Source organism: Myotis daubentonii, chromosome 11 (genome assembly GCF_963259705.1).
Source record: "Myotis daubentonii chromosome 11, mMyoDau2.1, whole genome shotgun sequence".
Lineage (NCBI taxonomy): Eukaryota > Metazoa > Chordata > Mammalia > Chiroptera > Vespertilionidae > Myotis > Myotis daubentonii.
This window is the reverse complement of record NC_081850.1, coordinates 64,656,698-64,672,005: the sequence shown is the minus strand read 5'-3', so window position 1 is coordinate 64,672,005 and position 15,308 is coordinate 64,656,698. Positions and strand designations below refer to the sequence as shown.

The following is a 15,308-nucleotide window of genomic DNA, read 5'->3' as shown; positions in this document are numbered from 1 at the left end:
TGCTAAGAATCTTTTCATGTTTTTATTGGCTGTACAGTCATCTTTTTTTGTAGAAATGCCCATTCACGTTTTTTGTTCATTTTTAAATTGGGTTTTTGTTGTTGAATTGTAATTATTTATATTCTGGATATTAACCCCTTATCAGATATATGATTTGTAAATATTGTCTTTCATTTTGTGGGTTGCCTTTTCACACTGTTCATAATATTTTTAATGTACGAAAGTTTTTAATTGTGATGTAGTCGAATTTATCTATTTTTCTTTTGCTGCCTCTGCTTTAGGATATTCTTTCTGATAATTAGAAAGCAGAGCCATTTGCCCTATTAACAATACTCAGACATAATCTTTGATAATAGGAAATTTTTACCAGCTTAGGGAATACTTATCTTTTTATTCTTAGAAGTAGATGACAAGTTTCTGGGTCATTAAGATCCAAATTTAAAATGGGATGTCAGAGGAAAACAAAATGCATTGTAGTAACCCTGGCCATGAACCTTTGTTTTGGTGAAGTAGAACAGTATTGTAAGAGCATTGATACCAGAGATCTGTCAGGAAACCTTCCCCGAACCTTTGTTTATTCCTCTTCTCCAATACCACTTGGACATCTCCAACTTCAATTCTGGTTTTCTCTCATCCCTTTTTCTTTTTTTAATTCATAACCTTTTTTACAACTGAACATTGTTATTTATTTGCTTAGTTACCATATGTCTTTTCTCATAAGGGCAGAGACTCTTGTCTCTGTTTTGATCACTGCTGACTTTCCAGTGCTTATAACAGTACTCTGTGAGTCTTTGAATTAATAGAGCAGTCTCTATTGAACATCTTGTAGTTTGTCTGTCTCTAAAATCTCAAAAAGTTAGAGGCGATTCTCAGAGTGAAATAGTTGATCAATGTGACTCTTCCACTTCCATTCATATACTCTTCACCCCATTATCTTATAATATTAATTATTTTCTATTGTAGACTCCCGTTTTAGTATTGTGCCACTTATGACATACTATAAAGTAGGTTAAATATTTGAGTGCCCTAAGGTTAGGCACTGTTTTAAGCCAGGCATGGGTGTTGAAACTTTAACATCTTAGGTTTGATTTAAATTATTTTGGTACCAACAATTTTAACAGAGGAAATTATTTTCATTTAAAGATGGGATTCATGAGTCAAGCTGTATTTATAAAGATATGTGAGTTTAAGTTTTTCCTTAGATTTAACCTAATGTGAACTTTTTTTCAGATATTTTCTAAATTTGGCACAGTCTTGAAAATTATCACCTTTACAAAGAATAATCAGTTTCAAGCCTTGCTTCAGTATGCTGACCCATTGAATGCACAGTATGCCAAAATGGTAATTATTAACATTTTTTCATTTTTCAGTTGTTAATCAGTCACTTCAGTGATACCAAAGGAAGCCTTTATGTCTTCTCTCTTGCTCCCATTTACCAGGTGTTTTTTAATTGTAGTAAGATAAACATAATATAAAAATTATCATTTTCAAATATACTGTTTCATATGGTCTTTTTTATAACAAGCTAAAAATTACTTTGTTCATATGAAATGGTTTCAAAGCACCTATTATAGCTCAAGATCTCTGGGACTCATTTCTGTTTGTCATATTTGAAGTCTAACATTGAGCACAGTGCTCCTGATATAATCTAATAACGTAAAATTATCCTTGCCCTTATGCTTTCATTTACTTCTATTAACTTATCCAAAGATTGATTTCACTGTTTTTACAACTGTATTTCTTGTTGAATCTTACAAGCTCTGAGTTGGTGAATACATTAAATCTTAGGAAACCTGCTGTGTCAACTCATAGTCTTTTTTTTTAGTTCATGAGTGCTTGATTGTTGACAAGATATAAAATTTCACAGTTTGGTTATATTTGACCCATTTCCTATTGAGATCTTACATCTCTAACCAGAATTCTATCTTACATCAGTGTCTGAATTGTTTCTGAATTCTTTTCAAAGATAGGGATAAAGTTAGTTGTACTTTTGTGTACCACACAGTGTCTACCTCTTGATTAGGAATATAGCCTTTATATTTGTACCCTCTACCTCCACATACATATAATTTTGTGCCTTTATAGTGGCATACTCATCAATAAACTATTACAAGTCAGGGTTTTTTGTATATTTTTGTCTTGGTTTCTGACATTTATTTTGATAAATTTCGGCATTTGTGGAAGTCAGAAGTGACTACAAATATTCCTTTGGTAAATTTTTATTATTATGAAGGGGGGGGATTACTGATTTTTAGTCTTGTTCCAGAACTGACTTCAAATTTCCCTCAGTTTATTATTTATTTATTTTTATTTATTTACTTATTTTGTTAACCCTCATCCAGGGATATTTTTTCCCATTGATTTTTATTTTATCTATTTTTAATATATATTTTTATTGGTTTCAGAGAGGAAGGGAGAGGGAGAGAGAGAATCATTGATTGGCTGCCTCCTGCACGCCCCCTACTGGGGATCGAGCCCACAACCCAGGCATGTGCCCTTGACCCGAATCAAACCCGGGACCCTTCAGTCCGCAGACCGACTCTCTATCCACTGAGCAAAACCGGCTAGGGCCCATTGATTTTTAGAAGAGTGGAAGGAAGGGGGAGAGACAGAGAGAAGCGTCTCTGTGAGAGAGAGACATCCATTGGTTGCCTCATGCTCGCTCCTTGCCTGGGGTGGGGGTGTCTAGCCCGCAATTGAGGTACATACCCTTAATCTGGAATGGAACCCGAGACCCTTCAGTCCTTGGGTGGATGCTCTAACCTCTGAGCCAAATCGACTAGGGCCCTCAGCTTGTTACTCAAAGTGCTAAAAAATAAAGTTATAAGAGAAGAAAATATGATAGATATTTCATGTATTGCTTTTCTAATAAGTACCATTTAGAAAGGCTTTATTTTATCTTAACCTGTATAAACTATATTAAACTATACTCATTCTTTAAAAAGAATTAAAACGAAATGTAAAAATATCTGTAAACATTTTTTGTGGACAAAATAATCATAATATCAACTAATACAATGTACAGGAATGCATAATAGTTTTCCAAGCCTTTACATTCCCTCTCTAATTTGATCTTTACCAGAGACAAGATAGGGATTATTATCCTTATTTTACAGATGGAAAAACTACAGTTAGACATTTACTTTTTCTCTCTTAGGTACACATAGTGACAGAGGTAAAAGTAAATAAAGGTCTTTGGCTTTTAATCCAGTGCTCTCTGCTTTATACCTGATAGCCATTCTGTGTCAAAGTAGAGACTACTTGATTTATCAGTGTTGTTGTCTTGCAAAACATCAGTCCCTTTCTTACATGCTTTAGGCACTGGATGGCCAGAATATCTATAATGCATGCTGCACTCTGCGTATTGACTTCTCCAAGCTTACCAGCCTTAATGTGAAATATAATAATGACAAAAGCAGAGACTTCACTCGCTTAGACCTTCCTACTGGTGATGGCCATCCATCCCTTGAATCCCCTATGGCTGCTGCTTTTGGTGAGTAGTTCTGTTTTGGGTCACAAAGCAAGTTTTCCGAAGTTACACATTCATTTATTAAGCCATGTTATGTCAGTTAGCCTTTTTCTTCTTACATTCTCCCAGGTTTTCTAAGGGATAGCAAGGATCGTAGAACAAAATTTGTCAATAATTAAATTTTAATATTTGTAGATTCTATTAGTTGGCAAAACAAGTAAATATCTGACATTGAGAATTACAGATTTATTTTCTAACGTAAATATTATTCATTCTTTATCAACCATTCAACAGTGTACTTCAAATTAATAGTCTTTTACATATTAACATTAGTTTAAATATGTTGGTTTATAGCCAAGAGAATATTGGCTTAAGTGCTCCTGAGAGAAATCCTTTTTTAAGTAGTGATATATTAAAATAAGGATCTAAATGAGTGGTATGTTCTTCCTTTATTCAAACAAAAGTATTTATTTTGTTTTGTTTTGTTTTTTAAACATCAGAACTTCCATCTTTACCTTAAGTTTGTGGGAAGTTGCATTTTTACATTAATAAAAATAGTCTTCTGAATTGTCTCTGTAAATGTTGCTCTGAAGGGCTTCCTTCTTTTATTTAAAACTAGTTCTCAATACATTTATACGTACTTTTAAAATAAAACTTTATGTTAAGGAAAAAGCAGTGGATGGCCCGGTTGGATATATCACTAGGTTAATGTGTGCTACTTTTTGGATTTGCAACTTTTGAAAGTGTGGTTTATATTTAGATAAAGTAATAATTGCATTACCCTTTGTGATTTTCCCAAACGACACCATAAAATATTGTTTATTGAGACCTTAAGTGATATTTATTCTATCTTCATTTCACAGATGAGAACAAAAATAAGCCTTATTAGCCAAATGGTTGTCTAAAATTCTCGAGAAAATACTTTGTAACTTTTATTTTTCTTTTCTTTTTTTAATATATTTTATTGATTTTTTACAGAGAGGAAGGGAGAGAGGGATAGAGAGTTAGAAACATCAATGAGAGAGAAACATTGATCAGCTGCCTCCTGCACACCTCCTACTGGGGATGTGCCTGCAACCAAGGTACATGCCCTTGACCGGAATCGAACCTGGGACCTTTCAGTCTGCAGGCTGATGCTCTATCCACTGAGCCAAACCGGTTAGAGCTGTAACTTTAATTTTCAAGTATAAAAGCCTTTTGTTCTTTATAATTGAAAAAAAGTCGAGTGAACTGTTAAGTTCATGTTCCTAAAGTTGTTGAAGTTTCTGTTTTGGTCTGACCAATTTTTGTGTTTTATTTGTTACCAGCCTTTACTTACATGTCAGATTCTGCAGCGCCAAAGGTCTTTGTAATTACTGTTTCAATGACACATGATAGAAATTGAGGCTATCATTCAAGTTTGCCAAAACTGGCTGTCAAGTGCAGAACTACACTTACTCCAATAACAGAATATATACTGCTAGTGTAATTAATGTTCTGCATTGTGAAAAGAGGACATTTAAAAAATACAATTAAGAACTTTGGTTTCGCCCTGACCGGTTTGGCTCAGTGGATAGAGCGTCGGCCTGCAGACTCAAGGGTCCCAGGTTCGATTCCGGTCAGGGGCATGTGCCTTGGTTGCGGGCACGTCCCCAGTGGGGAGTGTGCAGGAGGCAGCTGATCGATGTTTCTCTCTCATCGATGTTTCTAACTCTCTATCCCTCTCCTTTCCTCTCTGTAAAAAAATCAATAAAAAATATTTTTTAAAAAATAATTTTGGTTTCTGAATATAAAGTGTCAGAATGTTAACATCCTTTTTCATTGTGTTAATAAATTCATAGTTGTTGCAAAGTGATGCCTACATCCTAAGATAAGTGATTCATCAGAGAACAATGCTTTTTTATGTATTGTGTGGAAGTTTACTATTCCCTCTTCTGAAACACCACACTCTTGACCTTTTTCCTACCTCAGTGTATTCTTTCTCTTTTTTAAAGGTTGACATTTAAAATTTCTAGGGTTACGTTTTAAGCACTTTGTCCCAGTTTTTAGTGATACTTACAGGGTCGTACAAAGGTGGGTTTACAGTTGTTCATATGGAAAAATAATACAATAATTAATAAATAGTGATACAGGAATAAACTGTTTTGTGTACTCACAACTGTAAACCTACCTTTGCCCCACCCTGTATTTTATCAATAGAAAAGCTTATGAGACATGTAAATATATTTTAATACTTATGTAATTGTTACCTAGGTTAAAAAATCAAATATTTATACATACTGAAGAAGCACTCTTTGTACCCTTCTCATTAGTTGTGCTCCCACTCTAAAGATAATCAGTCTCAAATTTTATGATAATCATTCTTTTGCTTCTTAGCTTTTTGTTTTTACTTTGTTGTTGTTTTTACTATTTATAATGCAGCCCTAAGTGCTAATTTAAAAAATGTCTTTTTCTATATTTAGAACCTTACATAAATGGAATTATGCTATTTGTTTTTTGTGTGTGTGATTGTGAGTCATTCATATTTATATATGTGACTGTTGCTTATTCATTCTCAATATTGTCAAGTGTATAGATTCCCATTGTGTGATATACCACAGTTGTGTTTATCCATTCTATTGTGGATAGACATTTGGGTTATTTTAGTTTGAGGCCATTATGACCAATGCTGCTCTTGATTAAAGAGGTTGAACATATTTTTATTTGTTTATTGGTCATTCTCCCTTATGAATTTGTCTATCTCTTTTGCCTAATTTTATGTTCGGTTTATTGCTTTTTCTTGTTTATTTGCAGGATTTTTTTTATCTCTCAAACACTTTTTTGGTTATATGTGTTAGTTATATGCATTTCTTTTATTTTTGGCTTTATGGTATTTTTATGTAGTCAGATTTATTTGCCAGTTTCTTTATGTTTGTGTTTTTTGTGTCTTGTATAAGAAATCTTTTGTTGCCCTGACATCATAAAGCTATATACTTCTATTCTAAAATTTATAGTATTTTAGTAACTTTGTTTTGAAATAATTTACATTGCAAGAATAGTACAAAGAATTGCCTTATATCATTCATTCATATTCCTCAATTATTAACATCATGTGCTTTATCATCTCTCTGAGTGTGAGAGTGTGTGTAAGTAGGTAGGTAGGTTTTTTACGCGCCTTAGTCACTGGAGAGTAAGTTGCAGGCATAATGCCCCTTTACTTCTAAATACTCATTGTGTATTTTCTAAGAAAAAGGTCATTCTTACCTAAATAGAGTTAAGTTATCAAAACCAGGAAATTAACATTCATACACTACTATTATCTAATCCAGCCATGGGCAAACTACGGCCCGCGGGCTGGATCCGGCCCGTTTGAAATGAATAAAACTAAAAAAAAAAAGACCATACCCTTTTATGTAATGATGTTTACTTTGAATTTATATTAGTTCACACAAACACTCCATCCATGCTTTTGTTCCGGCCCTCCGGTCCAGTTTAAGAACCCATTGTGGCCCTTGAGTCAAAAAGTTTGCCCACCTCTGATCCATAAACCTTTTAAATTTTTGACAGTTGTGAAAATAATGTTCTTTTATAAGAGAATTTTTTCTGGTAAAGATCCAAACCAGTATCAGGCCTAATTTATTTGTCATATCTTTTTAGAGTCCTTTAATTTGGAACACTTCTTTGTCTTTCATGACCTTTTCATTTTTTAAGAGTTCAAATCGGGTTTTGTGTAGAATGTCTCTCAATATGAGTTTGTGGTGTTTTTTGCTGAAATAATGTGTCTTTCTCAGTTTATTATGTCAAGAGACACATGATGCCAGTTTATTCTATTCTTGGTGATAGTACCTTTGGTCATATGGGTGAGGAAGAAACTTCCCTTTTCCCTCAAAGTCCTTCCAGCTGGTCTGATAATCAAATCTACGTGAGGCAAATTAGCAAGAAATAATAGCCAGACGTAAGTGCATACGTACACAGGGGAGCCCCACATTCATGAGAGACCGAGAGACCCCACATACATGAGTGGTTCAAAGACAGAAAGAGGAAATGAGGTATATATGAATAAATGAGGCAATATGACATTCTGCATTGGGGCTTCAGAAGGGAGGAAGGTCATCGAAGGGCAATAGAGCGGATGTGAATTCAGTAACTAGTAGTTTGCCCTGCCATATAGATAGATCATAAAATGTTATTTCTGGTGATAATTCTTATTATATGCAAGGCCTCTAATTTAAATGTTTCTAGGGAGTTCAATGGTGGCAGAAGTTTCTCTTGAGTCTGCAGGGTCTCTGTTGCCTTGATCTCAGAATAATCCGCATACCATAGAGGCATGTCTTGAACCCCTATAAGCACTTATTAAAGTGGTTTCTGACAGGTTTCTTTTGGGGTTTGTTATTATAAATAACAATGCTAAACTGATTTCAATGCTGTCTATTAATTTATCTGGCCTTAATTGCTATTTTGGGTCTACATTTTCCAAATGCAAAATATCTATTCTTAATCATCCAAATCTTAGAACTTTTCCTTAAAGGTTTGTATAAACTTTTCATAAAGATATTAACATATTGTCCAACAGGTTACTTTGCTAAAATGTTTTTTGTTTCTGCTTATTTGAGGAGCATATTTATGGAAACTTAATAAATAATTCTTTTTTCAAATTTTAACAGATATCCTTATTAATCATTATATTCTACGGGGAAACAATTATTTAAATTTTGACCCTGATAATTGGTTGCCAGATCTTATATTTATCACTATTTTGTGTTCTGTGATAGTTATCTCAAAATTTTCCTCATTTTTCTAAAACCTGCTGGTCTGACTCAGACCCCTCTCAGTAGGCATCTGTACTGGTCACTTTGTTGTGTTTAAAAAGAATCTCTCTTGTCCCCCCAAATCTCTGGATTTACAGCAGTTAACATTTATTTCTCTCATAGCATCAACACTTAGGCACCTGTGAATCTGCTTTTGCAACCTTCATTCATATACCTTTGTGATCCAGGGCTTGGGCTGAAGATGTCACTCCATTGGAGACATGCATTCTTATGGCAGAAAGTAAAAATAAGAGAGCTGTTTACACTATAATGCCTCTTGAAACTTCTATACAGAGGCAGCATGTCTGTGTGTTCCTGTGACATGATCAAATGCAGTGGGAATTGCATAGAAATGCATGCTCCTCCAACAGGAGGCACTGCAAGTCACATGGAAGGGGCAAGTGAATATTTGGCAACAGTAATAAAATGTACCATATTTCTTCTTTTTAAAAAAAATATATTTTATTGATTTTTTACAGAGAGGAAGGGAGAGGGATAGAGAGTTAGAAACATCAATGAGAGAGTAACATCGATCAGCTGCCTCCTGCACACTCCCTACTGGGGATGTGCCCGCAACCAAGGTACATGCCCTTGACCGGAATCGAACCTGGGACCCTTCAGTCCACATGCTGACGCTCTATCCATTGAGCAAAACGGTTAGGGCTGTCACATTTCTTCTTATGTTTAACTTTGTATTGTAAATTTTTATAATTACTCATATCCATATTGAAGTCCCTTTGTTGTCTTTCTTTATGCCTTGACTATAGTTATTCTATTGTAAAGATGAATCATTTTACCTCTGATCTTCCGTTGACTGGAATGTAAGTTTAGCAAGGACAGAGATTCTTGTCTGCTTTATTCAGTGCTTCCTTAGTGCTAAATAGGCTTGGCTCATAATATGCTTTCAATAAATATGCTTCCCTTCTAATTACATCAGTTATTCTGTCATTTATTTTGTGTTTTCAGTTCTCTCTGCTAGCTCTACCTCTGAAGTCTCAATAACTATATTTTCTTGAATTATTTTAATAAATCACAGCTATATATTCAACTAATTCTGTTAAATCTCTTTCATGAAGAGAATAAACTTACATAAGCTTTTAACTCCTCTGGAAAATACAGCCTATATTCTTCTATAAATATATTCATCACCCTATTATTAAAAAACAAAACCCTCCCTTTGGCTCTCACAATCTAACTTTTCACTGCTGCTCTAAAACTGTTCTTTATCTTTCACATTTCTCATTCTTTTTAACCTCTGTTGAACCCCTTCTCCAAAATAACTTTGATTCTCTAGATCCCAAAGAACTAGAATTCACTTTTTTTCTTAGTTCGAAGGCTGGTTTTTTTTTTTCTCTTTTAGAATGTCCCTCTTCTTTCCTCTGCTATTTAAGTGTACCAATTGATATTCCCAGGTTTTGTTTTTAGCTCTCTTAGTTTTTTGTCGTGTGCCCTTTTCAGTGGGGCTCATTCATTCGGCTCATTTATTTCTACACAGATGATTTATAAATCTCTGTTTATTGTTATTCTGAGTTTGCCCCCTCGTTTCCACTGTTGGACATTACCATTGAAGGTTTTTACCTCCACCTTGACATGTCCAAAACCAAATTGTTTTCCTATTAATACTGACTCCTCCATTGGAACTAAGTCCTGTTTTTGTTGATGATGCATAGTCACCAGGTTTCTGAAAGGAAAGGTACCAGCATTTGTTTAGCATCTAGTGCACACTAAACACTTTGCTTTTCAATGCATAACGCCTAGCTCAAGTTTCACCTCCTGAGAAACCTTCTCCAAAAAATCACAGTGAATCCTCTGTGATCCTTTCTTCTTAGACCACTTGTAATGCATTTGTATTTAAACCACTAGATCCTCAGCATATGAATCTCTCCAAATTATATGTTTAGTTTGTAAACCTCTCAGAGGCAAGGATTTGTATTTCATATTTCCTTTTTATCAATTCAGTATCCCATAGGAATACAACCTAATAAGTTTTTATTGACTTTTACATAGAAACATTCCTTTAAATAAGGGCAAGAATTTCAACCTAAATAACAAACTAATAACTCAAAAATAAATAACAGCTAAACTGTACTCTACACCTTGAACTCAGTTGAAAGGGGTTCTCCTCTGGAAGTGGCAGAGACTCTACATTAGCGATCACCTATTGAATAAATTTTTACTTCACAACAGAATTCTTTATCAATAATATGCCCTTATATAGCCATTTTATATTGCTTTGATAACCATATTTATAGAAGGTAATATATTTATTTTAGCTTCTCTTTTCCATTAGGTGCACCAGGTATAATTTCCTCACCATATGCAGGGGCTGCTGGATTTGCCCCAGCCATTGGATTTCCTCAAGCTACAGGTGATTTTTTTCAAAGTTCAGTTTGAAATCATTTTTTTCTGATGTCCTATATTTTTTTTTAAATATATTTTATTGATTTTTTACAGAGAGGAAGGGAGAGAGATAGAGAGTCAGAAACATCGATGGGAGAGAAACATCGATCAGCCACCTCCTGCACATCTCCCACTGGGGATGTGCCCGCAGCCCAGGTACATGCCCTTGACCGGAATCGAACCTGGGACCCCTCAGTCCGCAGGCCGACGCTCTATCCACTGAGCCAAACCAGTTTCGGCATGTCCTATATTTTTGATAGAGTGGAAGGGAATGGGCGGAGGAGGGTGTCTAAGAGGAGGGAGAGGGAGAGAAACATTGATAGGTTACCTCCTGCACACGCCCTGACACATTTTCTTCTTTATTTATTTTGCTTTTGTCTTAATTTATTTATTTATCAAGTGTTGTAATCTTCAGATAACTAAAATATGAAATGCTTTTGATGTTTTGAAAAGGTCTGTCAGTCCCAGGTGTTCCTGGAGCTCTTGGTCCTCTCGCACTCACCTCCTCTGCTGTCACTGGAAGGATGGCCATTCCTGGGGCTGGTGGTATACCAGGAAATTCTGTTCTGCTTGTCACCAATCTCAATCCTGATGTGAGTTGGAAAGCATTGTAACATAGTCTTTCAGAAGAGGTCTGTAGTCGCTTCTGATCTAGAGTTGTATTCAAATAAATTTTAAGTTTATTTTAAGAATATTTATTAAAATTCATCACTAGTATATATAGAGGAAGTATATAAAATAAATGCTTTAAACAAAGTCACCTTTTATTATTACAAGTAAACTTATTTTAAAGTTTTACGTATATTAGTCAGACACCTGTATTTTGTATTATCCTTTCAGCTTATCACACCACATGGGCTGTTTATCCTATTTGGTAAGTTTCTTTTTTTTCTATTTTTAGTATTATCTATGATATGGATTGAATACATTTCATCATTCAGTAATATTTATTGACTGTCTCTATGTGCCAAGTAGTGTGTTTGACACTGAAGATAGAGTATTAGTAAGTAATTACAATAAAATTTTATTTAAAAAGGAAATGTATAGCTGGGAGTCCTAACCTAGCTGAGGGAATCAGAGATGGTGTGCCAAGAGAAATTATAGTTAAAACTGACTTGTGAAAAATCATAAGCATTAACCAGGCAGAAAAAGGAGGGCAAATATCCTTTGACAGGCATTAGCAGTGAGAGAGCTTCTGGAGCAGGGAAGTGAAGGAAGTCCAATGGAGAGTATAAGGGACAGACGTGTTGAAGCTGTACATGTGGGTGGGACAAATCATGAAGAGCTTGTAAGCTAAATTATGGAGCTTGGTTTTAACCTAAGAACCATGGGAAACCATTGAATAGTTTTAAGCAGGAGAGAAGAATTATGAGCTTCAGGTTTTACCAATTTCCAAACTTTCTAATAGTGTTTTTCTCAGTTAAAAAAATCTAGCACAGCCCTAGCCGGTTTGGCTCAGTAGATAGAGCGTCGGCCTGAGGCCTGAGGACTGAAGGGTTTAGAGTTTGATTCCGGTCAAGGGCACGTGCCTGGCTTGTAGGCTCAGTCCCCAGTGGGGGACATGCAGGAGGAGCTGATTAATGATTCTCATCATTGATGTTTTATCTCTCTCTCCCTCTCCCTTCCTCTCTGAAATCAATAAAAATATATTTAAAAAAAAATTTAGCACATACTCCTAATTTATATATGACTCATTATTCATACACTTCATCCATTTTCACTGTAATCATTATATATAGTGTAATATATACAAATATATGAGCAATTACATAAGCAGTATTTAATATCTTAAAGATTTTTATTAATGGTGAAGCTTTTTCATAAAAACTTTTTCATTAACATTTAGTGAGAAATATGATATAATATGCTTCATTATTTTCAGAAATCTTTTCTATTTTCATTCAATATTCTAAGGTCTGATTCTAAATTCACTTTATTTTAGTACTTGATCTTAATGGTTGTCAAACTGAAAAAGAAACCTCATAAATATATGTGGTATAAATGGAAGTGTTTCATTGTTGCTACACCTAATTATGATACTAATTTTTCAGTTTAATTCACTAATTTTTGTTGTACTTTGAAAAATTCCATTTTTCCTCTTGTTAAATTAGTTGATCTTGAAACTATTGCGTGAGAATATTTTTAACAAATGGAGTTAAAACTCACTTCCATTTAGAAGAATTTTCAATACAATAAAAAATTGTTGTAAATTTTTGAGTGGATAATAGGTGTTTTAAGCTCTGTTTTTGGGGTGTCATTTATAGGTACACAACAGTACGGAATTGTGCAGTCATTATTATCAAAGCCCAGTTTTAGAACATTTTGATGATCTTCCATGCTCATTTGCAGTAAAAGTTTTTATTGATGACACATTTCTGTTTTCGGTAATGGAATCATGTATTAATGATACATTTTTATATCTCTTTACTAGTCCAAGCACATTTCTTTCTAAAAGTAGTTAATTTCTCACTCATTTAAAAAAATATCACCCTCAGCTTGAAGAACAAATTGTGTGTGGGGGATTGTTTTTAAAAAAAGTAGTAGCTATTTCAGCCACTTGTCATTTCTGAAAAGAACAGAAAATTGGAATAATCTTTTTGTTTTAAACTTTAAAAGTACCACTCATCTCTAAGTTCAGTTGCTCTTAGGTGCTTGCCCACAAGATAATCAGCACTCCTTTGTGTGCCTTGAAAATTTCCATAGTCGTTTTCATCACATTACAAAGTATGGTAATGATGCAACTACATAAGGGTCTTATTTTTGTAACATTGGTGATACCTATTAGCACATAAACTGCAGTATATTTTAATATGCTGAATGACAAAAAGGAGAGAATGTCCTTTATATTACAGAAACTTCTGCCTATAATTTTATATATATGTTAAAAATTAGTAAAATGTAGTGTTTCATATTGGTTTTATATATAAACAAACCAGTGTTTAAAAAAGTTTATATTCCTTCCACACCCCAATGAATCATTTTGCCTGTTCTTTGGGATGTAGGACCCACTATGGGGAACACCAGTGTAGAAAACCTAGATGTAAAAGATCAGTTAGGAGGCTGTTGTGATGATAGCTTTGATGGTAATGAGGATGGGAGGAAGTAGGCAAATGTGAGAGAGATTTAGACCATAAAACCAATCAGTGCTGGTCATGGATTGAATGTAAGAATTTAAGAAAAGGCCTGGCCGGCATAGTACGGCGGTTGAGCATCGACCTATAAACCAGGAGACCACGGTTCAATTCCTGGTCAGGGCAAAGGCCCGGGTTGTGGGCTTGATCCCCAGTGTGGGGCATGCAAGAGGCAGCCAATCAATGATTCTCTCTCATCATTGATGTTTCTATCTCTCTACTTCTCCCTTCCTCTCTGAAATCAATAAAAATATATTTTTTAAAAAAGAATTTAAGAAAAGGAAGTCAAAAGCTGAATCCCAAGTGTCTGACTAGAGTAAGTATTTGGATGATGGTAATAACTATGAACAGAGTTTGTGAACACTGAAGTAGGAAGAGGAAAGGGGAGATCCGGAACATAGAAGGGATACAAATTTGGGAGCATGTGTATGAAATAGCTCAGGGAATATATACAGGGTCGGGCAAAAGTAGGTTTATAGTTGTTCATATGAAAAATAATACAATAATCCTATATAATAAAAGGCTAATGTGCAAATTGTCCCCTCAACTGGGAGTTTGGCCAGGGAGTGGGGCCGGCCTGCCAACTGCCCACAGCCCCTCCCCCTGGCCTGCCCTGCCCCCAATTGGCCCCCCTCACCCTGATCAGGGGCTGGCCGACCAGCCAACCTCCCTTGTGCCCTCCCCTCGGCCAGCCTGACCCGATGGGCCCCCATCAGGGCGGGCCAGCCAGACCCCACCCGTGCATGAATTCGTGCACTGGGCCTCTAGTTAATAAATAATCCTGCCGAAATCGGTTTGGCTCAGTGGATAGAGCGTCGGCTTGCGGACTGAAGGGTCCCAGGTTCGATTCCGGTCAAGGGCGTGTACCTGGGTTGCGGGCACATCCCCAGTGGGAGATGTGCAGGAGGCAGCTGATCGGTGTTTCTCTCTCATCGATGTTTCTGACTCTCTATCTCTCTCCCTTCCTCTCTGTAAAAAATCAATAAAATATATTAAAAAATAAATAAATAAATAAATAAATAATCCTATCTAATAAAAGAGAAACATGGTAATTAACGTACGACTGCTACCCTTCCCATTGGCTAATCAGGGTGATATGCAAATTAACTGCCAGCCAAGATGGCGGCCGGCAGCCAGGCAGCTTAAACTGAACATAGGGCTTGCTTGCTTCAGTGACAGAGGACTGCAACGTTCCCTGCCTGCCTTGCCGGCCTCTGAGCTTGCAGTTTAAGAAACATCGTAACATACAGAAGCTAAACAAAACCCCAGAAACCAGCTTTCAGCCGGCTGGGATCTCAGAGCTGGAGTTGATAGAGTTTCGATTATAGAACCGAAACAAACCAGATACCTGCTTTCAGGAGCGGAGGCCTAAGAGCTGGAGCCTCAGAGCTAAAGGTGGCCCAGAATAAATAAAAAAAAGAAAAAAAGGAGCAGTTGGGAGCTTCAGTCCCAGCCTGAAAACAGCCCTCAGCCCCTCACCCAGACTGGCCAGGCACCCCAGTGGGGACCCCCACCCTGAAGGGTGTGTGACCAGCTGCAAAC

At 35.8% G+C, this 15,308-nt stretch overlaps 1 protein-coding gene across 10 annotated transcripts in view; it reads left to right on the top strand.

The window, feature by feature from the left end:
- PTBP3 (polypyrimidine tract binding protein 3) overlaps positions 1–15,308 on the top strand; it is an 81,832-nt gene that overhangs the window by 58,866 nt on the left and 7,658 nt on the right. For all 10 annotated transcript variants that reach the window (XM_059657660.1, XM_059657658.1, XM_059657656.1 and 7 more), the window contains 5 exons: positions 1,231–1,341; positions 3,319–3,493; positions 10,526–10,603; positions 11,089–11,228; positions 11,476–11,509. In XM_059657660.1, coding sequence (XP_059513643.1) covers positions 1,231–1,341; positions 3,319–3,493; positions 10,526–10,603; positions 11,089–11,228; positions 11,476–11,509 — 538 coding nt within the window. The remainder of the gene's footprint in view (positions 1–1,230; positions 1,342–3,318; positions 3,494–10,525; positions 10,604–11,088; positions 11,229–11,475; positions 11,510–15,308) is intronic.